This window comes from Leptodactylus fuscus, chromosome 7 (genome assembly GCF_031893055.1).
Source record: "Leptodactylus fuscus isolate aLepFus1 chromosome 7, aLepFus1.hap2, whole genome shotgun sequence".
Taxonomy (NCBI): Eukaryota; Metazoa; Chordata; class Amphibia; order Anura; family Leptodactylidae; genus Leptodactylus; species Leptodactylus fuscus.
Window position 1 is genome coordinate 39,187,837 of NC_134271.1, and position 24,355 is coordinate 39,212,191.

A 24,355-nucleotide genomic window follows, 5' to 3' on the forward strand; every position below is an offset into this window, starting at 1 on the left:
AATGTGTATAGACTACATTGGAATGAAAATGCTGATCCATTGACAATCCATTTCTCATGCTTTTCCTCATCAGGAGATCAGCTTTTGTAGAATTTGCTGCCCCTTGCCTGGCTTCAAAGGGCACAGCTTGCTTGTGGATGAAAGCTATACCATGAAGCATAGTCACAATCTCATCCCTCTCCACTCCCTGTATAATCGAGAAATTGTAATTGGAACCATACAGACTTGCTGGGGAATCTCATTTTCATATGATTAACTGTACTGAAGTACATGATGAAGTCCTCAAATTGTGGCAGAGATTAGAGCTGAGCGAACAGTGTTCTATCGAACACATGTTCGATCAGATATCAGGCTGTTCGATGTGTTCGAATCGAACATCACGTGGCAAACTCCAAAAAAATTCGATTCCCCTCCCACCTTCCCTGGCGCTTTTTTTGCACCAATAACAGCGCAGGGGAGGTGGGACAGGAACTACGACACCGGAGGCATCGAAAAAAATCGGAAAAAGTCATTGGCTGCCGAAATCAGGTGACCTCCATTTTAGACGAATAGTGGATTTCAAATCCGGGTCATATGAGAATGTGAACTTTGTGACTAAGAGACAGGGATAGCTGTACAGGCAGGGATAGCTAGGGAGAACCTTTATTTAGGTAGGAATGATATTAAAAATAACTTTTTGGGGCTCTATCGGGTGTGTAATTGTGATTTTTGTGACATAAACTTTTTCCAATAGGAATGCATTGGCCAGCGCTGATTGGCCAGAGTACGGAACTTGACAAATCAGCGCTGGCTCTGCTGGAGGAGGCGGAGTCTAAGATCGCTCCACACCTGTCTCCATTCAGGTCCGACCTTAGACTCCGCCTCCTCCGGCAGAGCCAGCGCTGATTGGCCGAAGGCTGGCCAATGCATTCCTATGCGAATGCAGAGACTTAGCAGTGCTGAGCCAGTTCTGCTCAACTACACATTCTATTAGCCCGATGAAGTAGAGCTGAATGTGTGTGCACACACATTCAGCTCTACTTCATCGGGCTAATAGAATGCATTGGCCAATCAGCGCTGGCCAATGCATTCTATTAGCGTGAGCTGAGTTTGCACAGGGGTTCTAGTGCACCCTCGGCCCTGCTACATCAGATGTACATCATCTGATGTAGCAGAGCTGAGTGTGCATCAGATGTGTAGTTGAGCAGAACTGGCTCAGCACTGCTAAGTCTCTGCATTCGCATAGGAATTCATTGGCCAGCCTTCGGCCAATCAGCGTTGGCTCTGCCGGAGGAGGCGGAGTCTAAGGTCGGACCTGAATGGAGACTGGTGTGGAGCGATCTTAGACTCCGCCTCCTCCAGCAGAGCCAGCGCTGATTGGTCGAGTTCCGTACTCTGGCCAATCAGCGCTGGCCAATGCATTCTATTAGCCCGATGAAGTAGAGATGAATGTGTGTGCTTAGCACACACATTCAGCTCTACTTCATCGGGCTAATAGAATGCATTGGCCAATCAGCGCTGGCCAATGCATTCTATTAGCGTGAGCTGAGTTTGCACAGGGGTTCTAGTGCACCCTCGGCTCTGCTACATCAGATGTACATCATCTGATGTAGCAGAGCTGAGTGTGCATCAGATGTGTAGTTGAGCAGAACTGGCTCAGCACTGCTAAGTCTCTGCATTCGCATAGGAATGCATTAGCCAGCCTTCGGCCAATCAGCGCTGGCTCTGCCGGAGGAGGCGGAGTCTAAGGTCGGACCTGAATGGAGACTGGTGTGGAGCGATCTTAGACTCCACCTCCTCCAGCAGAGCCAGCGCTGATTGGTCGAGTTCCGTACTCTGGCCAATCAGCGCTGGCCAATGCATTCTATTAGCCCGATGAAGTAGAGCTGAATGTGTGTGCTTAGCACACACATTCAGCTCTACTTCATCGGGCTAATAGAATGCATTGGCCAATCAGCGCTGGCCAATGCATTCTATTAGCATGAGCTGAGTTTGCACAGGGGTTCTAGTGCACCCTCGGCTCTGCTACATCAGATGTACATCATCTGATGTAGCAGAGCCGAGTGTGCATCAGATGTAGCAGAGCTGAGTGTGCATCAGATGTGTAGTTGAGCAGAACTGGCTCAGCACTGCTAAGTCTCTGCATTCGCATAGGAATGCATTGGCCAGCCTTCGGCCAATCAGCGCTGGCTCTGCCGGAGGAGGCGGAGTCTAAGGTCGGGCCTGAATGGAGACAGGTGTGGAGCGATCTTAGACTCCGCCTCCTCCAGCAGAGCCAGCGCTGATTTGTCAAGTTCCGTACTCTGGCCAATCAGCGCTGGCCAATGCATTCTATTAGCGTGAGCTGAGTTTGCACAGGGGTTCTAGTGCACCCTCGGCTCTGCTACATCAGATGTACATCATCTGATGTAGCAGAGCTGAGTGTGCATCAGATGTGTAGTTGAGCAGAACTGGCTCTGGGGAAAAGTTAGCTTGCGAAAATCGCAAACTGACAGGGATTTCCATGAAATAAAGTGACTTTTATGCCCCCAGACATGCTTCCCCTGCTGTCCCAGTGTCATTCCAGGGTGTTGGTATCATTTCCTGGGGTGTCATAGTGGACTTGGTGACCCTCCAGACACGGATTTGGGTTTCCCCCTTAACGAGTATATGTTCCCCATAGACTATAATGGGGTTCGAAACCCATTCGAACACTCGAACAGTGAGCGGCTGTTCGAATCGAATTTCGAACCTCGAACATTTTAGTGTTCGCTCATCTCTAGCAGAGATCACTTCTACACACTAAAATCATTGTCCACATACCTCAAGAAAGCATGGACATATTTACAAGAAAAAAAAAAAATTGGTAAGGGGGAAGACTTATTTTGCTTTGAACGCGGCCACATAGACTTTAGCCAGAGTATATGCCACCAGAGATCCCAGATTTGTTTGTTTTTTAACTCTTTATTAAAAAATTTCAGTCAAATAACAAAACATCAGCAGCGCTGTGCATTCACTGAATTGGATACATACTATATATAAAAGGTTGCCTCTTCTATATCCTACAAAAAGTGGGTGTCCTTAAGGAATATAAGGCATAACTTTTATTAAAAGTATTTAAAATTCAAGCGCCACAACCTCTAAGAATACTGTATTGATCCCGATATTGTTTTTCTCACTAATATCTGTCTCACATCTTATTAACATCAAGGGAAAACAGCTCAATTTGTAATGGGAATTTCACACATCAATATTCACTTATGCTATTATTCAGTTTGTATAATTTTCTATCAGGTTGGTCTTACACGACTGTAGTAGTTTTGTGGTCCGCAATTTGCTGATCAGGAACTCTAAATTTCATTTCAAAAAGTCATTTTGCAGACGTCCGTGTCCATCGGCACGCGTCCATAGAGTTCTATGGGACAGTCTGTGCCATGATGTCCGTTATTTTGCGGACCTGTGGCATTCAGTGCGGACCCCGGTCACGGCATGACACACCATGGATAAAATATCGAGAACCCACAATTGCGGACCATTTACGGACTAAACTTACTGTCGTTTAAGGGTAAGTTCACACGCTCTGGATTAGGCCCAATGAATGAGTCTAGTCTGGCGGAGGGAGGCAAAACAGCCTGATGAATGATCATCTCGCTTCTTTTTCCGGGAGTCGGAACAAACCGGCTTCCGGAAAAAAGACCTGAGCGGCTCCCATTGATTTCAATGGGAGCCGTCTTTTTGGTCAGGATTTTGAGGCGGATACGGCCTCAAAATCCTGACCAAAAAACCCTGTGTGAACTTACCCTTAGATCAGCCTTACTGCTGCTCCCCATTGATTAGTATTAAGGGCAATTCACATCAGGCATGACCACTCAGCTGTCAGTCTATCTCTGTTTTATGTCAGAGAAGAGGGACAAACCTAATTATCACATCCTCCACTGCTCCCTCCTTAAAACAAGTGGGGGCAGTGTGAATAGGCTTCCCACACACTCACAGGTCGGCTTTAGCAGGCACACTGAAATGCCTTTAGATAAGGCTGTTATATGATGCCTGCTGACTTCTAACAACAATACTGCCCTGCTGAGTCACATAATGACAGAGTGGTAAATCAGATAATGCCTTTCATAACACTCAGGGTGTTACTAGAGATACAGATCAGACACCCATAGCACAATCCAAGTCTTGTGGGTAGCTTTTCTCTCATCATAAGGTCAGATAACCTAAGCCCTATTAGGTTAGTTACGGTTACAACCACATTTCCTGGGGACCTGATGGTGGTGCCCGGTACTCAAAGAGACACTCTTCTATACAGTAAGGATGTTTATCCAGTGCAGTGAATGTACTGTGAAATGTTCTCTCTGCATAACACCTTTGCTTTCTGCTGGATTTCAATAAGATTCTGTTGGTATCATGCAGAAAATTCTGCAAACTGACAAAACAATGGGAGCAAGGGGCCACACGGTGGTTCAGTGGTTAGCGCTGGGTCCTGGTGTTCAAATCCCGCCAAGGGCAAAAAACCATGTGCAAGGAGTTTGTATGTTCTCCCCGTGTTTGCATGGATTTCCATTCCATATTCCAAAAAGACATACTGATAGGGAAAAATGTACATTGTGAGCTCTATGTGGGGCTCACAATCTACATTTAAAAAAAAAAACAATGGGAGCAACTATTGTTCTTCTTTACTCTAAGCTTTCATTTCTATATTTAAAGGGAGTCTACCACAAAAGCAACATTTTTTCTAATTACCACGTCGGAATAGCCTTAAGATAAAGCTATTTGTCTGTTACCTTTAGACGTGGTCTCCGCAGCGCCGTTCCTTAGAAATACTGGTTTTAACCGGTATGCAAATGAGTTGTCCGCAGCAATGAGGGCAGCCCCCAGCGCTCAAACGGCGATGGGAGCATTCCCACTGCTCCCCGAGAGCTCACTCCAGGGCCGCCTCCATCTTCAGCTGCCTCTTCTGTTGGTCCAACTTCAGACGCCTGCGCAGAGCGCTCCTGTATTGAATTACAAGAGCAAGAGCAGCCTCCCAAAAATGGCCGCCGGGTTGAAGAGGCGGGGTTGCAGCTGAAGATGGAGGCAGTGCTGGAGTGAGCTCTCGGGCTGCAGTGGAGACGCTCCCATCGCCGTTTGAGAGCTGGGGCCCGCCCTCATTTCTGCGGAGAACTCGTTTCCCCTGCAACTGGAGCTGGTACATTTAGCCCCAGTTGTAGGAGGAATACAGCCTCCTGCATGTTGTATACACAGTATACAGAGCTGATCTGGGTCCTGTAGGACCCAGCAGTTCTTGCAAGACACTGATCCCGGCGGATCACGTGACCACCGGGTCAGAGGGCGGCCGCATCATGGCGGCGCCCATAGCTGTGTATACAGTGCTCATTGAAGCAGTGCTGGTACGTCCTGTCAGAACACAGCTATTGCACGAGATCGTGCAATAGCCGGGGAAGGTTTTTTCCCGTCCCTGCCTTCTCGATCACTGTGTATACAGCGCTCATACACAGCGATCGAGAAGGCAGGGACGGGAATAAACCTTCCCTGGCTATTGCACGATCTCGTGCAATAGCTGTGTTCTGACAGGACGTACCAGCACGTCCTGGTCTATGGGCGGTCTGGAAGTTGTTAAAGGGCTTCTCCGGGCAAAAAAAATATTTTTAAAAACGGTCTGTTTAGTGTTATCAATGAGTTAATAAGGGCACCCAAATACCTTTAGCAGTGTTTTGAGTGATTTCTGGCTTTCTCTGGGAGCGCCTGATATTCTCTGCATTTGTTTATGTGGGTAGCTTCCTGCTGTCTTAGTCTACAATTGCCATGATGCATTGCTGTTCACTCATATCCCCCCCCTCTCACTTTCTCCCTCACAACCCCCCGTTTCCCTAGCTAGCCCACGGACTACTAGCCATACCTACTTGGCTAACTAACTCAGTTCCCCCACCCCATCATACTTGCCTGTCTTCTTATCCTCGAGATGACTTTCATACTGCTCTCTCAGGTGCGGACAGGAGAGGGGAGCCAGAGCAGGCGCTTGCGCAATAGAACACCAGCAGAAGAGAAGCAACAGGCCTACCACGCATTTGTAGTAGAGCGCTGCTTCTCTTTGCTTCTGCCGGCATTCTTTTGTGCAGGCTCCAGTTCCCTTGTGAAGGAAGTGACGCCCAGCATAAGAAGAAGGCGTGAGCATTAGTGAATATGAAGGGGACGGGGCAGGGGAGGAGAGAAAGGAGTACTGGTGACCTCCCGTCTCTGGCAACAGCGAAACGGAAAGTCATTAGGAACTCAGAAAATGTGCCTTTAACAGTTACTTGACTGCCCCAGGCATATAGGTAAATGCTGGAAAAGTTTTTATTTAACCACTTCAGTACCGGGCCAATTTGTGGTCCAGGACCAGACACATTTTAGGTTTATTTTGTATGTGCGGTTTTGAGGTCTGTAAAATTTTTCTCGTATGTCTTAGTCAACTAATTTTTGCGTCTTTTTTCGGGGACACATAGGTCTTTATTTTTATGTTATTTTTATTTTCAAATGTGTTTTAATTTTTTTTATATCCCGGAAAATATAAACAAAATAGGAGGGAAATTTGTGTCTGGTTTTCAATTTATAATTTTTTTTTTATTTAATAACACAAAGTGTCACTGAAAAACTTTATAATATAGTTTTTCCTCTCCGTTATGGTAATTTTTATTTTGTATGGTGTCGTCGGGGGTGGGGCTATAACCTTTAATAACGGCGTTTTATTAGCGTATTTATTAATTTTTTATTTTATTTACATTTTTTTAAAACTTTTTTTATTATATTTTTATTTTATTTTTTTTCCAGATTGTGTCCCCATAAGGTGATAAGAGACCTTTGGGGACATCTGATCACTTATTTTTTTGTACTGGAGGCTGATTTCTCCTATAACTGGGGCTGGTACATTTAACCTCAGTTGCAGGAGAAATCCAGCCTCCTGCACGCTGTATACACAGTATACAGAGCTGATCTGGGGTCCTGTAGGACCCAGCAGCTCTGGCAGGACACTGCTCCCAGCGGATCACGTGTCTGCCGGGTCAGAGGGCAGCTGATTTATGGCAGCGTCCATAGCTATGTATACAGTGCTCATTGAGTGCTGTATACACAGCAATCGAGATAGCAGAGGAGGTAATAAATCTTCCCTGCTATCTCTCTGGGAGCTCCGTCTGAAGTTACAGCCGGCTCCTAGTGAAAGCAGCTACACGATCTCCGTGCAGCTGCTGTGTTCTGACTGGACGTACAGGTACGTCCTGTCAGAACTAGGCAACCACTTCCCAGATGTATATAGTCTATGGGCGGTCCGGAAGTGGTTAATGTATAGATAGCCACGGGGGGAAGTTGTACTGACCACTGAGAAAATAGCTGTCTGTATTTTATCTACTGTTCAGTTGTGCCATACATGGACTTTGTTGGACTTCTCAATAAAAAGTACCATATTTTTCGGACTATAAGACGCACTCTTCCCCCCCCCCACCTCAAATTTCTGATGAAAAAGGGAGGGTGTCCTATATTCTGGGGAAAGTGGCTGAAGAGCGGGGTCACAGCATCGCCCTACTCCTGTCACCACTGGGTTCCTGCAGTTGGAGGAGTGTAGCAATGCTGCAGGCCCTGAGCTGAGAGGGTATCCAGGCGGTGTGTACCTCCGCCATCTGCCGTGCTATGACAGCAGATGCCAGGTCTGTAAGAATTGTGGTAGCTGTTCTGCTGCAGAGCGGTCGCCATAGCTACAAGTTCTCCGCTGTAATGTACATCGGAGATCCGGAGCTAATGCCCATGATCAGAGTCTACATCAAAGCTTCCCTAAAGTGTTAAAAAAGCCCCCCGACTGGGCTCGTACCTTTCAATTTGCAGGCTGCTCCTGCGCGGCGAGATCACAGGAGCCAACTTGTTTTTGTGACTGCCAGGAGTCCCATAATGATATGAGCAGCCCCAATAGTAATGTATTGAATCTCCCATAGACGGCTTATACTCGAGTCAATAAGTTTTCCCAGTTTTTTGAGGTAAAATTAGGGCCTCGGCTTATATTCAGGTCGGCTTATACTCGAGTATATACGGTAATAATAATTAAGTATTTTTATTTGTTTACTTCATTTGCATATTATATATATTAAGAGATTTCTTTTTACCTTTTATCTTCACCCATTTATTAGCCAAATAAGATGAGTTGTGAGATGGAAACAGATCACAGATCTCCGGCCCAAAGAACTCTAAAAGTCTGTGTTAGGGCTAGTTCACACGTAAATTACGTGTGGCTTGTTTTGGTCCGGAAAAAAACGCATCCTAATTAGGAAGCGGTGTTTGGACTTTGCCATGTTTTTTGGAGCGTTTTCTGGAGCGGTTTTTACCACATTCACTTCTATTGCTTTCCTCAGGCGGAATCCGCCTGAAGAAAGATCATGCCGTTTCTTTTTTCTGCTAGTGGCAAAAAACTGCTAGCAGAAAAACGAAAGCTAACGGTCTCCATAGACCACCATTCCATGGAGGCGGACTTTGAAGCGAAATCGCCGTCAAAATCCGCCTCATTGCCCCCGTGTGAACAGCCCTTAGAGCAGGGGTAGGGAACGTACGGCTCTCCAGCTGTTGCAAAACTACAACTCCCAGCATGCATACTGGCTCTTCTGTTCTAGGAACTCCCATGGAAGTGAATGGAGCATGCTGGGAGTTGTAGTTTCACAGCAGCTGGAGAGCCAAAGGTTCCCTACCCCTGCCTTAGAGCATACCTTTGAGTAATACTTTTAGGCCTGTGATAACTTGAGTATCTCCTAATAAATGTCTCTATTACTGTTACAGGGGTTATGAAGAAACTGATGCTGATCAGGACCAAGGGAAACGCCAAGAGTTACGGTACGGTTTTGAAGCAACTTGTGCTCTTTTTAGCAGTTACAGCTGGGCAGTGCAAATTAACTAGTAATCGCGTATTAACAAGCAGTTCTATGTTACTGTTACATGTTAAGATATATAACAAAAATTTTTTTAGTATGTTAAAAAAAAAACACAATTCACACAGAATTGGTATCTGTCACATCCACAACAGACTGAGCCATAAATGTTCAAGTCCTACTGCAAACAAATATTTTTTTTTTTTTTCTCACCTCCAAAGAAATGGAACAACTAATATATCACCTATTATGATTCCATAGAAAAATACAACTTAGGGTGCATTCACACTACGTTTACGGCAGCTTATTCTGAACGTCAAACACGTTCAGAATAAGCGGCGTATAAAGCAGCTCCATTCATTTCTATGGGAGCCGGCATACGAGCGCTCCCCATAGAAATGAATGGGCTGCTTCTTTCACTGCGAGCAGTCCCATTGAAGTGAATGGGAAGTGCCGGCATATACGGCAAGCTCTGCTCATCTCGAGCCGTACACGCGGGCACTTCCCATTCACTTCAATGGGACTGCTCGCAGTGAAAGAAGCAGCCCATTCATTTCTATGGGGAGCGCTCGTATGCCGGCTCCCATAGAAATGAATGGAGCTGCTTTATACGCCGCTTATTCTGAACGTGTTTGACGTTCAGAATAAGCTGCCGTAAACGTAGTGTGAATGCACCCTAAGGGTGCATTCACACGGAGTAACGTGCCGCGTGACCTGGCACGTATACGGCGTGTGAGATTTTGAGCGCTGTATACGCTCCCATTGATTTCAGTGGGAGCCTGGATCATATACGCCATGTTATTTTGCTGCCGTGATTTTGCGGCCGCGAGACTAACTCCCATTGAAATCAATGGGAGCGTATACGGCGCTCAAAATCTCACACGCCGTATACGTGCCAGGTCACGCGGCACGTTACTCTGTGTGAATGCACCCAAATTCTGCAAAACAAAAAACCATTTAAATGGCTCTTATGAAGGTAAAATGAAGAAAAAAAAATCCTGACTTAAAGCTACCTAGCGGTTAACTCCTTCCAACCACAGTTTTTGTGTTTTCGGGGGTTTTTTTTGGTTTTTTGCTTCTTTTTTTTTTTTTTTTAAACTTTACACCTTCCACAAGCCATACCTTATTTATTCTTCTCTTTAAATGACTGTATGAGGGCTTACTGTTTGAAGGGATATATTGTACTTTAGAGTGGTAAAATGTAATATTCCGTATGACATGCTGTGAAGCTGTAGAAGTATAATACAATGGAAGATTTTGTAATGTCCTACAAAAAAAAACCTGAAACTTTATGGAACAGAGGCTGACTAAAAACAGTCAGTGGCATTTAAAATTTTATATAAAAAAAAATCACATCAATATTAATGCAGTTATCCCCTTTTACCGTTTTACAAATAAAAATAACAAAAAAATTATACATTTAAACAAACCAAAAATTACATACAAATGGATCATATGTACCACATAATGGTGCTAATAAAAATGTTAGCTTACCCCACTAAAAAGAGCTTACACATCTCTGTAGCTGGAAATATGAAAAAGGGTCAGAATTTGGTAATGTTAAGACATTTTGTTTTGAATTTTTTTAAAAAAATTTTGTATTCCAGAGGTTGTCTGGGATAAAATACAAATTAACCCCAAAACTAACCCCCCTCCACCCACCTAACTTCTAATTGTATTAAAAAATAATGTATAATTACCCATATGCCTGTGGTGGTCGTGTGAAATTTTGGTCATGTCACATTTTCATATTTAAAATACTTTAGTAGCAAGGTTATTAAGTATTAAGTATATTTAATAAATTCAAATGATGCCAGTTCCAAATTTCCAAACATTTATAGTTTTCATAAAAAATATTTTTGTTATCAAAACAGAAGAATTTCTTGCGCATCGTTTCCTTACTATTGCCCTTTTTTCCCCAAGGTGCTGTCGATGCAAGTACATCAGTTCATTTATATTTCCATACACAATGCCACATGGAAGACTGAGTTTTTCCCATGATGGGCTGTGGGACAAGCAAAGTGCTTCCCGAACCTCCAAAAAACATCCAGCTGGATTTAGTCAAAAAAGTGGAACCATATCTAGCGTCAAAGAATGACCAGTACAAGCATTTTATTACAGACCATGGACGAAGCGACGCCAAAGGGGGATCCCCGGCTCCCCCCTACTCAAATGGCTACCCACACAGTCATGCAGAAACCGCTGATCCTCGGAGACATAAAGTGGCTAAGTACAGAGCTAAATTTGATCCGCGAGTAACTGCAAAATACGATATTAAAGCCCTTATTGGTCGAGGAAGCTTCAGTCGTGTTGTAAGAGTGGAACACAAGGCCTCTAAACAGCCATATGCTATTAAAATGATTGAGACAAAATACAGAGAAGGTAGGGAAGTTTGTGAGTCTGAACTTAGTGTCCTGAGGAGAGTTCGACATACAAATATAATCCAGCTTATTGAAGTGTTTGAGACACAGGAAAGAGTATACATGGTCATGGAATTGGCAACAGGCGGAGAACTGTTTGATCGAATAATTGCCAAGGGTTCCTTTACAGAGAGGGATGCCACTCATGTACTACAAATGGTTTTAGAAGGAGTGAAATATTTACACACTCTTGGGATTACACACAGAGACTTAAAACCTGAAAATCTTTTGTATTATCACCCGGGAACAGACTCTAAAATTATGATCACAGATTTTGGTCTTGCAAGTGCTCGGAAAAAAGGGGATGATTGTTTAATGAAGACCACTTGTGGAACCCCAGAATACATTGCTCCTGAAATTCTTGTAAGGAAACCATATACAAACTCTGTGGACATGTGGGCACTAGGAGTCATATCCTATATTCTTTTGAGTGGCACTATGCCATTTGAGGATGATAATAGAACACGTCTATATCGCCAAATCTTAAAGGGAAAATACAGCTACTGTGGAGAGGTTTGTAATTTTTTTCCAATTTGACTTGTCTATTGATTCCTTGAAGTTAAACAAAAAAACAAACAAAAAAAAAAAAAAACCGCATATAAGATTATTATTAGAGATGAGCAAGTTGTACTCGATCGAGTAGGTATTCGATCGAATACTACGGTATTTGAAATACTCGTACTCAATCGAGTACCACTCACTGTTCGAATGGAAAAGTTCGATGCAGAACCAGCATTGATTGGCCGAATGCTATACAGTCAGACAATCAACGCTGGTTCTTCTCCTACCTTTAGAAGTCTACTCCGTGCAGCTTCCCCGCGGCGTCTTCCGGCTCTTCATTCACTCTTCCAGGCATCGGGCCTGGGCAGAGCCGACTGCGCATATCTGCTTGTAGTGTGGGCATGCTCAGTTGGCTCTGCCCAGGCCCAATGCCTGGCAGAGTGAATGAAGAGCCAGAAGACGCCGCGGGGATGCTGCAAGGAGAAGACTGCTCGGAGGATCCAGCCCGACCCTCACTCATGGACTTGGTAAGTATAATTTGATCGAACATTGCCTACCCCTGAAACGAGCATTTTCCCCCCATAGACTATAATAGTGTTCGATATTCGATTCGAGTAGTCGGATATTGAGCGGCTACTCGAAACGAATATCGAACCTCGAACATTTTACTGTTCGCTCATCTCTAATTACTATCCATAATAAAGATTGAGGAGGAAGACGGCAGAGACCCACTGCAGTCAAATTATATATGCCAGCGGTCAGCAACCCTTTGTTTGTAAGGGGGACTGATTTGGGAACTCACTACTCAGTCTGCCATGCAGTAATTGAAAGGATGCTGAACCCTATATGGAAGTCATATAACAACATCCATAACCCCAACCAATTCATTAGTTGCTTTAACTTGCATTTCAATATGATCTTTGTCCTCAAATGGTTTTTTGGTTTTTTTGCAAAGATGATCCTTCTCTAGTGGATATGACTTTCAGCTGAACACAGGGCCAGTTGTGGTCTGCAGCAAGCATACTTTGTGGGGGTGTTAGAGTGCCCTTCGTATAGCCTGACCTTTTTTCCCAAATCAATACAAATCTTTCTTGCCTTGTTGAAATGAAATGAATGAACAAATGTTTAGATACCCGATTATATCTTTCCAGTTGATTCAAGAAACAAAAATGCCTGTAGTACAGGCATCGGCAGCTCAATAACTAGTTTAACTCTTTGCCAAATACTAGGATGTGCCTCCTAGAGAGTAGGGGGAGCTCTATACCCGATAAAAAGCCTGGCACAGTACCCCATCATGAACAAGCATCAGTACATAAAGAGTTTGTGCTGTGGATTATGTTGGCCCTGTATAAATAAAATGTATTATTGTTATAAGTAATAGGACAGCGGACACCTTCTCAAAGGATATCAACCATTTTATGAACGTTTGAGTACACTGAGTATTAGAGGTGTGTTGTTTTTTTCCTTAAGCCATGTTTACAGATTATTATAAAAATTATTAAAGGATTATTCCTACGACAAGGTCGGGAGTTACGTAAGTAGCAAAATGCAGCTCTGCTACACTGTTTAATTCCCATAAATTTTACAGCGTTTAATTTTTATTTATTTTTTTGTCTCTGGCCCTACACCATTTCAGATGTATGCCTTAAAAAAAAAAAAAAAAAAAACTGCAGCAGAAATTTTTTTATTTTTGTTTGACAAAACAAAAATTGATATAAATGTTACCTAATTTGAATGAACCAAAACATGGTACTCCGATAAAGTAAAATAATGAAACATTGATAGTTGGAGGTACATTTAATAACTGTTGCAGTGACTATGCAATGTTGTATACTCAAACTACATTTATTTTCCAGCCATGGCCAAGTGTTTCAAATCTGGCAAAGGACTTTATTGATCGTCTGCTTATGGTGGAGCCATCTGAAAGAATGACTGCGACACAGGCTCTTAAACACCCCTGGGTAGTAAGTATGGCTGCATCTTCATCTATGAAAAATCTGCACAGGTCCATCTCTCAAAACCTTCTCAAGCGAGCATCGTCCCGCTGTCAGAGTACAAAGTCTGCACAGTCTGTTCGTTCCAGTCGCTCCACAAAATCAACAAAGTCTCGCCGTGTGAGAGAACGAGAACTGCGGGAACTCAATTTGCGCTACCAGCAGCACTACTATGGATGAGCACATTGCACAAAAGTTACAGTGATTACAATTTCTTGCCCAAGAGGAAAATGCTGACCAGATGTTTTTCTCCTTATTAAAAATCATAATGCGAAATTGACACTCTGCGGTCTTGGCCAGAAGTTTTGAGACTGACATAAATTTTGTTTTTCACAAAGTTGCCTGCTATATTGTTTAAGATCTTTCAGTCATATGATTCTACAGTATACTGAAGTACAATTGTAAGTATATTGCAAGTTTTCCACCTTTTCTTGAGAAATACATAGTTTATGCAAAAACTCAATATTTTCTGTGTTGACCTTTGTTTTTCAAGACTTCTCAAATTCGCCCTGGCATACTGGGTGTCAGCTTTTCGGCCAAATCTTGACTGATGGCAACGCATTCTTACCTAGTCAGTGCTTGGAGTTTATCGCAATTTTGTGTTTTTGTTGTCCACCTGCTTTTTAAGGATTGACCACAAATTCTCACTAGTATTGAGATCTGGGGAGTTTTATGACCATGGACCTAACCATTCAGTGTTTTGTTTACTAAGCCACTTTAGTTATCATTTTTAGCTTGTGACCTGATGCTCTGTCATACTGGAGAAGACTTTGTCCCTCCATCGCCAAATTGATTCTGAATTGTAGGGAGAAGTTTATTCATAGCAGTGCTCTTAGGCACTATGAGTACCTTAGGTAACCTTGGATGAAAAGCAACTCTTCACATGGCAGGCATTAATAACACTTTTCATGCAAAGGACTCAAAGTGCCGGAAGAGTTATGTAGTAGGGGAGTCAGTGGCTGCCAAAACCCTCATGGGAAGCCAATTTATGTATCAGTGTATTTTTTTGATGTGTGGGAGGAGACCCAGGCAAATGCTGGGAGAATATACAAACTCCATTCCCCTTGGTCAGATTCAAAGTTGGGACAAAAGTGCTAACCAGTGAGCCATCGTGCTACCACATGAGTGTTCTCAGGATGCTTTGCTGTTGGTATGACTCAGGTCTTATGTTAGTGCTCCATTTTTTTTTAGTTTAGACAGCCATTCTTTTAGAAACCATTTCTCTCCAAGAAAAACATTAAGGACAGAGTGACATTCTGCAGGAACTACGAGGACTGGACTGCAGAGTATAATGTTATTTTCTGTTTGGGGCATCTAGAAGAATGATCGTCAACATAGGGGTCAATACTGTCTGTCTGTCTTTGCATAAACTTTATCTATTTGCCAATAAAATGATAGAATTGCACTTCAGTATAACATGGAAACATCTGAGTAAATGATCTAAAATCACCAAAGCAGCTAACTATGTGAAACCCCAAATTTGTTGACTGTACAGTGAAAATGCATCAGCTTCAGAAGCTTGTGCAGTCAATTTGGTGAAAAGAAGAGAAACCTTCTCCAATAGTTTCCAACAAATGTTTGACAGATATTTTAATAAAGTCTATTTTCATATCTATAAACTTTTATAAAACCATTAGCAAAAGCCGGACCAAAGAGAAATGATGTATAAACTATGCAAAAGACAAACGGCAGCATATCGCATAATGTGGTAGACCTTGTCTTATCATTGCATTATCTATATGAACACCACTAAATTGTTCTACTTGTGTAGTATACATTTCAATTGTTTCATCAATTTATTTTTCCTAGGGGCATTTAATACAGTTAAGTATGTATATGTACAAAGTGCCAATCTGTTTTCTGCTAACTCGCCCTCCTTTATTTAGAAGAGTAAATTCGCTGGAAGTTACTGCAATATGTATAACAAGATTTTGGTAGTATATATTGGCCTAGAGGTTTTGGATGTGTAGGACTCGTAGGGGGTTTTCTGGAATTTTCTCCTGTAGTCTGGCATTCAGTAATCCAGAAATTCTAAAAGGACAGCACTTGTCTTTATTACAGAAGTCTTTGCGATTTGCAGAGATACCGTACTTTGATTTTTATTTTATATCCTTGAAAAGTCCTGGAAACCCCATGATCACTGCACTGTATAGGCCGTCTTATGTCAAGGGATCATATAAAATCAGATATTCTGTAGATTGATCAATACAGAATATAATTTTACTGGAGTATCACAGTAAAAGAGTAGAATATACCATTATCTGGCAATAATTAAAGAAGAAATCCGTTCTTTATTGTCCATTTTATGAAATGTGAAAATATGAAACTATTTATAAATCATACCACTTCTATGTTTATCTTTTTATAATCTAATTTTAATAAATTTGTTTAATTTAGAAATGTTGCAAAATGATCTCTGTATCATAGCAAATTTTGCATGTATTAAAGGAAACATTTTTATACTTTTACTGTGTAACATGTGTGTGCCAAAATTTAATCTTGAAATTTTCCTTTAAATTTGGTTACCATATATCATTTAACCTGTATTCAAACCGTTGACACAGAACGGTTAATAGAAAAGTTGCTGTACCTCATTGTTTTGCATCACTATTACAGATATATAGGGTGTTTTTGTCATCAAAATAGTCCATGTTATCATAAAACTGAGGGGACACTTGGTAGCCATGTTATGAGACGGGCACACTTTTCAACTAGAGCATTTATTAAATTGTGTTTACCTGGACCTGTATGTGATCAGTCACAATCCAACATCGGGGGCCGCTGATGAGCTTTTTACAGCTGCAACCTATCCCATTCACGTGAATAGGGCTGAACAGTCATGCCAAGCACATCCCTACGATATGTACAACATTGTTCTTTTGGTATTCACTGAAGAGGTCACAGCATTCACCTGACTCTGGGGATTTCTTCAACCTCACACATTGTGTTCTCTCAGTATATTCTCTGCAAACGCACACATCACTTTCTCCATATATACTCATGCAATCACACATATTGCTCTCCCAGTATTTACTCATGCAAACACACGTCATTCTTTTTCCTAGTATATACTTACACAAACACACACAATACTCTCTTTCAGTATATTCTCATGGAAACACACCACTCAAAATTGCCTACCACTAATATGAAATATGTAACAGAGATATCGCTTTCTCTCCCTATATACAGACTTATACGCTTCTTCCTTTCTCACCCTATATTTGTTAGCGCTAGTATGAAAAATATATACTTAGGAAGCATACATGTCTATATATTTTGTTTGTGTTTTGTTACATACCTATTTGACTGTTTACATGATTGTATAGATAGCTGCATCTGGCTTAGGCTGGGTTCACACCAGCGTTGACTTTCCGTTTGACGATTCCATTCCCCTCAAGCAGTGCTTTTCACTCCTCATTTTTCGGATGGAAACCAAGAGTAAACCACATGGACCCCATTATAATCTATGGAGTGCTCAGGTAACTGCTTTTTTTAAGCGGATTACCGCCAAACGCAGATGTGAACCTATCTTTATTTTATTTATATTTGTAGATATTTATTGCCACCTGACATTTCTTTTGAGATAAAATATCAACATTGATTAGTGATTTCCCATCATCTGATCTGCACCCCTTGACCCTTAAAAAGCGATTTGTTGTCCTTGACTTAAGCTACTTAAGTCATTAGAATTTTAGAGACAAAACAGAGGTTTATATAAAAAGTGTCCGATTCAATTAAGGCCTTGTACCCAATCTGGATACCAAATCACATACGTTTGGGCATAGAGGTATACAGGTTTTGTATGGTATCCTGCAACCAGTGTTCGCGAGTATTTAAAATACAAGTAATTAAAATAGTATTTAAAATACTTGTCAGGTACCGTATATACTCGAGTATAAGCTGAGCCCCCTAATTTTACCACAAAAAACTGGAACATCTTATTGACTCGAGTATAAGCCTAGGGGGGAAATGCAGCAGCTACTGGAAAATTTCAAAAATTAAAATGGTTGGAGTTTTTGGTAGCAGTAGGTGCTGGGAAAGGGGAAGGGGGTGTTTTGGTTGTCTGTCTGCCCCTTCCCTGAGCTTGAGGACTGTCCCCCCCCCCCCCCCACACACACACACTTTGAATTCAGCCTGGCTGAATGTAAGGTATCTGTAGTGCTCCTATTAACCCATTCCCAACAGAATAAGAGCACTGCAGATACCCTATATTCAGCCTGGCTGTAGTGAGACTGAATTCCAAGTGGGGGGCTCTGCCCCTTTAAGCTAAGCTAAGGGAAGGGGCAGACAGACAACCAAACCCCCCCACCTTCCCCAGCACCTACTGCACCCCAAACCCCGACCCTCCATCAACATCAATCTAGTATTTATCTCCTATCCTATGGATAGGGGATAAATAGTTGGAAGATCACTCTTATTCATTTCAAGTGGGGGTGGAAGGGGATATTGTTATATACACTCCAGACACTGTATTGTTTGCACGGTGTAGATTGTACTCACATTCTGCTGCAGTTGTTCCAGGGAGAGAAGGTTGTCCAGCCAGAAGGTTCACGGGGAGTGCAGCAGGATGCCCTCACTGTCCAGCTCCTGCGACAGCTCCAGGTGATGGTTCAAGTGCAGCTGCTCGTCGCTCTCTGCCTTCAGCTCCTGCCGGTTCGGCAGGGGCAGGACAAAAAGTGTATGCTTACTGCAAGGCCTGTCCAAACAAGTTAACACTGGGCAGTCAAACCAGTGTGGGAGAACGTTCTGGCAAAGAGGATGCTGCTACAGTGCCGGCCATCTCTTGCACTTGAGAAAGGGCCGATTAAGGCTCGAAACGTGTCGTGCTTTGCTGTATTTACTTTAATAAACGCGTCTGAATTTTGGAAATTTGCTCTGTCATCCCCTTTCCATACCAGTGAGTGCGGTTCTCCTGAATTGGACCTTTGGTCCCAATTGGTTTTGTCCAAACAAGTTAACCAACCGCCCGGTGAGACAAGATGGAACTCGACGTACGACGCTGTCTGTCGTTTGATTTCATAAAACGTGGAGCCCAAATTACACAAAATATCGACAGCTTTGAAATTTCCAGCTTTCAAGCCCGGTGAATTGGAGTTGCTACACCAGTCTAAATCCATTATGGAGCCAGTTGCAAGGAGTTTGGACCTATTACAATCAGAAAAGGAGTCGTTCCTGGGGCTGCTCATGCCAACCATCTTGCAAATTGAGAAGAAATTGCTCTTGTTTAAATTTGTCAAGTATTTTAGTATTTTTCAAATACTTTTGAAGTAGTATTTAGTATTTCTAGTTTAAAATACTTTGGGATTAAAGTATTTAGTATTTGTATTTAAAATACCCCAGTCATAAGTATTTTCCCGAACACTGCCTGCAACACATTTGCCCACAGAAGTTACAGCTAGTCATGTGCATCCTAGTCCCATAACTACTCAATTAACATTAAATTGAATAGTGGGCAGGTCAAGGAAGTTTTGAAACCTAGCAGTGATATTCCGAGGAAACCATTGCTGTTTGTGGGTGAGCATTATCCTGCTGAAAAACACCAGTTGTCCACCCTGCCATGAAAGACAATACATGTGTTGGCCCATGTACATATTGTTAAGCTGTTAGTTTCCTTTGTATCACTAGTAGGGTTGACAGATTATCACATGTGGTAGCTGTCTACATTATCACATCAGCCATGAGAAACAACATGTGTGGCAGGATGTCCTACACATATTACTGCCAATTGTCATTGGTGGTGGCTCACCACATCATCACACCAGCAGTTTTTCATCCTGCAATGAAAGGCTACATGTGGTTGCAGAATATCTTGCACATGTCGCTGAGCGGTTCCTCATTTAACACCAGTTTGTTGCTCAATGCCAAAAGTAACATTGCTATGCTCTCTATAAGGCTTCCATACTCAAGCCATTGTGAGATCACAAACAGAACCTGCATTGGCTGCTATAGGCTATACAGTTCCAATCCATAGCAGTCCATTCACAACAGCTGTCTCAGCTCTGCTACATCTGGCAATACAATAAATGATACCTGGCTTTCAGTAGCAGGAAATGCAAAGTTGAAAGTCAATGCTAATTTTTTCCATTATGTGCCTGAAATAATCTGGTTTGTCACAGTCTGGAGAAACGAAGACTTAACTGTTATTTAGAAAAATAAAAAATAAAAAACACCACACATTGGCTAAAGTATGACCAACTGGTCAATTCATGTATCACACTCCAAATGGTTAGTCACAGCCGCTTTCCCAGACTCCAAATAGTTGTTCAAATACTACATCATTCAAAACTGCATTTCCTGTGGCCCTGATGGTGCACCTGCTTTACTCTGCTGTGAGCTGCAGGACGTGGTGGACTCTTGCCCAGTACAAAAAAACAAAACGAAAAAAAAAAAACAACTCTTACCAGTATGTTGTGTTTGCTGCACAAATAACATGTAAAGGAGAGCATTGCAGCCGCTGCGGGCTCCAGGGACCATTGTGCACAGGGTTGTGATGTCCCATGTATGCACAGGAGAGCCTGCTGTTGACGCTGCACTGTATCCATTGTTCTTGCTGCTCTGGAATGAGCTGGGAGAGGCCCGCTGCCAGCACTGTTGTCTCTATTGTATTGCCAGATGTAGCAGAGCTGAGACAGTGCGGTAGCATTTTCTGTGTGTAACACGAGGCCATGTGCTGTTCAGGCTCTGCTGGGGGGAAGGGGGGGGAGGGCGAACTGTGTCAAAGTTCAGCAACAGCCGTTCAGCTGTGTCAAACAGACACTGCTAGGACACTCACACAAGACAACCCCTCTGATCCAAATTGCCAGATGTAGCAGAGCTGAGGCAGCGGTAGCACAGCTTGCTCTGCTCTCCATAGGGATGTACATACAGCTGCGTCTGCTGCACATATGCACAGATGTAGCAGGGCCGAGACGCAGATGGATCATTGCCAACCGCATTTCGCTAAATATAAGCGGCCAAATAACAACCCATAGACGAAGTTGCGGGCAGAAGCTAGTAAATATTATCTACCAAATCTCTGCTTTATATAGGCATCATATTTTAAACATCCTATAATTTATTTGTTAGGGATCACTTCAGTTGTGAAAAAGATTTTAAAGACCAAGATTTTAAAGGCCAATATAGTAGCCGTATCTGCCTCAAAATCCTGACCAAAAAGATGACTCCCATTGAAATCAGTGGGAGCCGCTCAGGAGTTTTTTCCGGGAGCCGTTTCTTCCAGCTCCCGGAAAAAGGAAGCGAGGTGCTCATTCTTCAGGCCGAGTTGCCTTGCGATTCGGCCTGAAGACACTCCCTCCTCCGGACTAGGTCCACTCCCTGTACCTAGAACACATATAAAAGTACTGAAATAAAGTGAAACACATGCATGGTAGGTATTCCTTTGTCCGCAAACACCTCTTCTACAAATATATAAAAATATTTTTCCCATATGGTAAACATCGTAGCGGGGGAAAAAAAAAAAAATCAGAAGAGCCAAACTACCATTTTTTTTCACAGGTTTTTTTTTTTTTTGGCACAGTTTTAGATTTTTGTTTAGGGGTTAAAATGTAAATAAAATCATATACGTTTGGTATCCCCAGAATTGTACCAACACATAGAAAACAGATGACATGCCATATTGGCTGAAGAGTGAACACTGCAAAAACGAAGCCCGTAAGAAAGTTGCACAAATGCTCTCCATTCTGATTTTTTTTCCCAGCTGCCCAGTACATTGTACAGAATAATAAAAAGTAGCATGATGAATAACAATTTGTCCCATAAACCTTATCCCTCATATAGTTCTGAGAGCAGAAAAATAAAAAAGTTATGGGGTTTGGAAGGAGGGGGGAGTCAAAAATGTACAACTAAAATTGAGAAGTTCCTCCGGCGGGAAATATGTAGCAAGTATCTAGCCATTCCTCTTTGGGGTTATGCTCCTTCGTAGACTTTGGGCTAGCCCTGATATGATTGGTTACTGTAATCAACAAATGCCTAGAAGAATGAAACCCAGGACAGAAGATGTAGAGAGAGGCCGTTCCAGAAGAAGATAGAGGCGTCACTGGAGATTTCTCTTAAGACATCTTAAGGTAGGAGAAGAATCCCTACATGTTAGTAAAAAAAATGTATCCCTGATCGGATCCCTTTAATGTATGCAACACCAAATATTTCTTCATGGTAGTACATAATGATGTAGAATTAGATAGAAACTGCATTTGTGTGACTTTCTTACAGGCTTTGTTTTTATGGCATTCACTGTGCTGACATAGGGTCAGGGGATAATCATACACATTAGGGAGAGTGTTTGCCTACATAGGCAGTACGGAGACTTACAAGCCATTCCTGCTCCGCTAGGGATTCTGGGTAAAAAATATGCAAATCTATTCTCCAGGATGTAATTAGGAGAACAGTGCGCTCTGTATGCCACCCTCTAGAGGGCAGCCTCCTTAACATCATGCATGACTGTTAATAAGTCTACTATCATGATGCAGATTTAATTGCCAAATTAGTATTTCTATTCCAAAAGTAACATAATAAGATAATGACATAATATGACATAATAAGATAATCCTTGAGTAGTCCCACCGTGGGGAAATTTCAGTGTGTTACAGCAGTATGGTAGTAAAGATACAGGAAATAGACAATAATATATTACAGAAGTAGACACACATAAGCTGAGAAAAAAATACTAGGAATCCATAGCAGCTAAGGAAGAAAAGAAAGAATACTTCTGGATCATTTAGTTGTCTGTGCGGAGTGATCTTCGCTTGGTCTGATGTAGATTATACAGCCTGACCGCGGTTGGGAGAAAGGATCTCCAATAGCGCTCCTTCTTACACTTGGGGAGAAGCAGTCAGTCACTTACAGTTATGCCAAGTGCTGTCAAGGTCGCATACATAGGGTGGGATTTATTCTCCTGCATGGAGCTCACCATGGCCAGTATTCTTTTGTCACCCACCACCTGTACGGGGTCCAGGGTGCTCCCCAGGACAGACCTGGCCCTTCTGATCAGCCTGTGAAGTCTATTTCTGTCCCTGGTTGATATACTGCTTCCCCAGCTGGCCACACCAAAAAAGATGTCTGAAGCAACCACAGAGTTGAAAAAGGCCCTAAGAAGTGGCCCCTGGACTCCAAAGGCTCTCAGCCTCCTGAGGAGGTAGAGCCTGCTGTGACCCTTTCTGTGCAGCGCCTCCAGGTGATCAGCCCAGTCCAGTTTATTATTGAGGAGCACACCCAGGTACTTATAGTTGTTGACTATCTCAATGCATGACCCTTGGATTTCCACCGGGATTGGAGCACTTCTCCACCATCTCCTTGGTTTTTCCAGCATTAATCCTGAGGTGGTTCCACTGTCACCATTCTACAAAATCCCAGTTTAAGTCTCTGTATTCCCTATCGTCACCATCAGTGATGAGGCCTGCTATTGCAGAGTCACCGGAGTACTTCTGTAAGTATCAGCTAGATGAGTCATGCCTAAAGTCAGCAGTGTACAGTATAAAGAGAAATGGGGCAAGAACTGTACCTTGTGGTGCCCCTGTACAGTGTCAGACACACAGTCCCGGGCTCTCACATACTGATTTTGGTTTGTGAGGTAGTCTAGTATCCAGTTGGACAGGTGATGGTCCACTCCAACAAGGTTCAGCTTATCCCTCAGTATCCCTGGTTGAGTGGTGTTGAACACACTGGAGAGATCAAAGAACTTATTCTCGCAGTGTTCCCGGGTTTCTCCAGGTGAGAGCGAGCTCTGTGAAGAAGGTGGATGATGGCATCATTTACCCCAATGCCCGATCGATATGCAAACTAGAGGGGGTAGATGTGTCAGGACCAGTCTCTCTAGGACCTTCATCAGGTAGGATGTCAGTGCTACAGGTAGGTAGCCGTTGTAGTCCATCGGGTTGGGTTTCTTTGGGACTGGTGCCACACAAGATGTTTTCCCACAGTTGAGGTACCACTCCCAGCTTTAGACTCATATTGTACATGTGCATAATAACACCACACATCTGGTCTCCGCACATTTTAAGAACTCTTGCGCTTATCCCTTCGGGTCCTCCGGCCTTGTCTGCTTTAATCCTCTTGATTTCCCTACACGCTTGGTACTCAGTAAGGATCAGATAGCCAGATGGCAATTGACTGCAAGTCGATGGAGGTGGGGTTTGGTGTGTAGGTAAAATATTCTGTATTTCGGTGAAACTTGTGGCCACGTGTTGTGAGACCTTATCATGGTAGGAAGAGTCAGCTTGTTATAAAACGTGGTTGATTTATTATCATCTTGAAGGAAAACACATGAACAGGGAAAATGTCCAAAATAACAGAAATATCAGTCAATGGCTTATATCTTCAGAGAAGTTAGGTTCCTTCATCTGAATATCTTGAGTTACTGCTTGGTTCATGCTTGTCATCTGGCTGATGCCACCACCCAGACCACCCACCATCGTACTCCCAAAGGCCCAGACATGTGTATCTATCGCTCATTTATATTCATGAGAGGAGGTGTTACCTTCCATCTTGTTGCTACGTAAGGAGATTTCTAAAATGGTGTAGTCTAACTGCACCCATGTTGCCAAAATATAGAAGTGTGATGTCAGTAGAGTATTAACCCTTTGTGTGCTAGAGATTATTGTAA

General features: G+C 42.8%; 1 protein-coding gene across 2 annotated transcripts in view; it reads left to right on the plus strand.

The window, feature by feature from the left end:
- The window catches only part of PSKH1 (protein serine kinase H1), a 42,287-nt gene extending 26,195 nt beyond the window's left edge, over nucleotides 1–16,092 (plus strand). For both annotated transcript variants that reach the window (XM_075281812.1, XM_075281811.1), the window contains exons 3-5: nucleotides 8,752–8,805; nucleotides 10,764–11,773; nucleotides 13,618–16,092. In XM_075281812.1, coding sequence (XP_075137913.1) covers nucleotides 10,838–11,773; nucleotides 13,618–13,935 — 1,254 coding nt within the window. In that variant the 5' untranslated portion in view covers nucleotides 8,752–8,805; nucleotides 10,764–10,837 and the 3' untranslated portion in view covers nucleotides 13,936–16,092. The remainder of the gene's footprint in view (nucleotides 1–8,751; nucleotides 8,806–10,763; nucleotides 11,774–13,617) is intronic.
- Nucleotides 16,093–24,355: the final 8,263 nt, after the last annotated feature.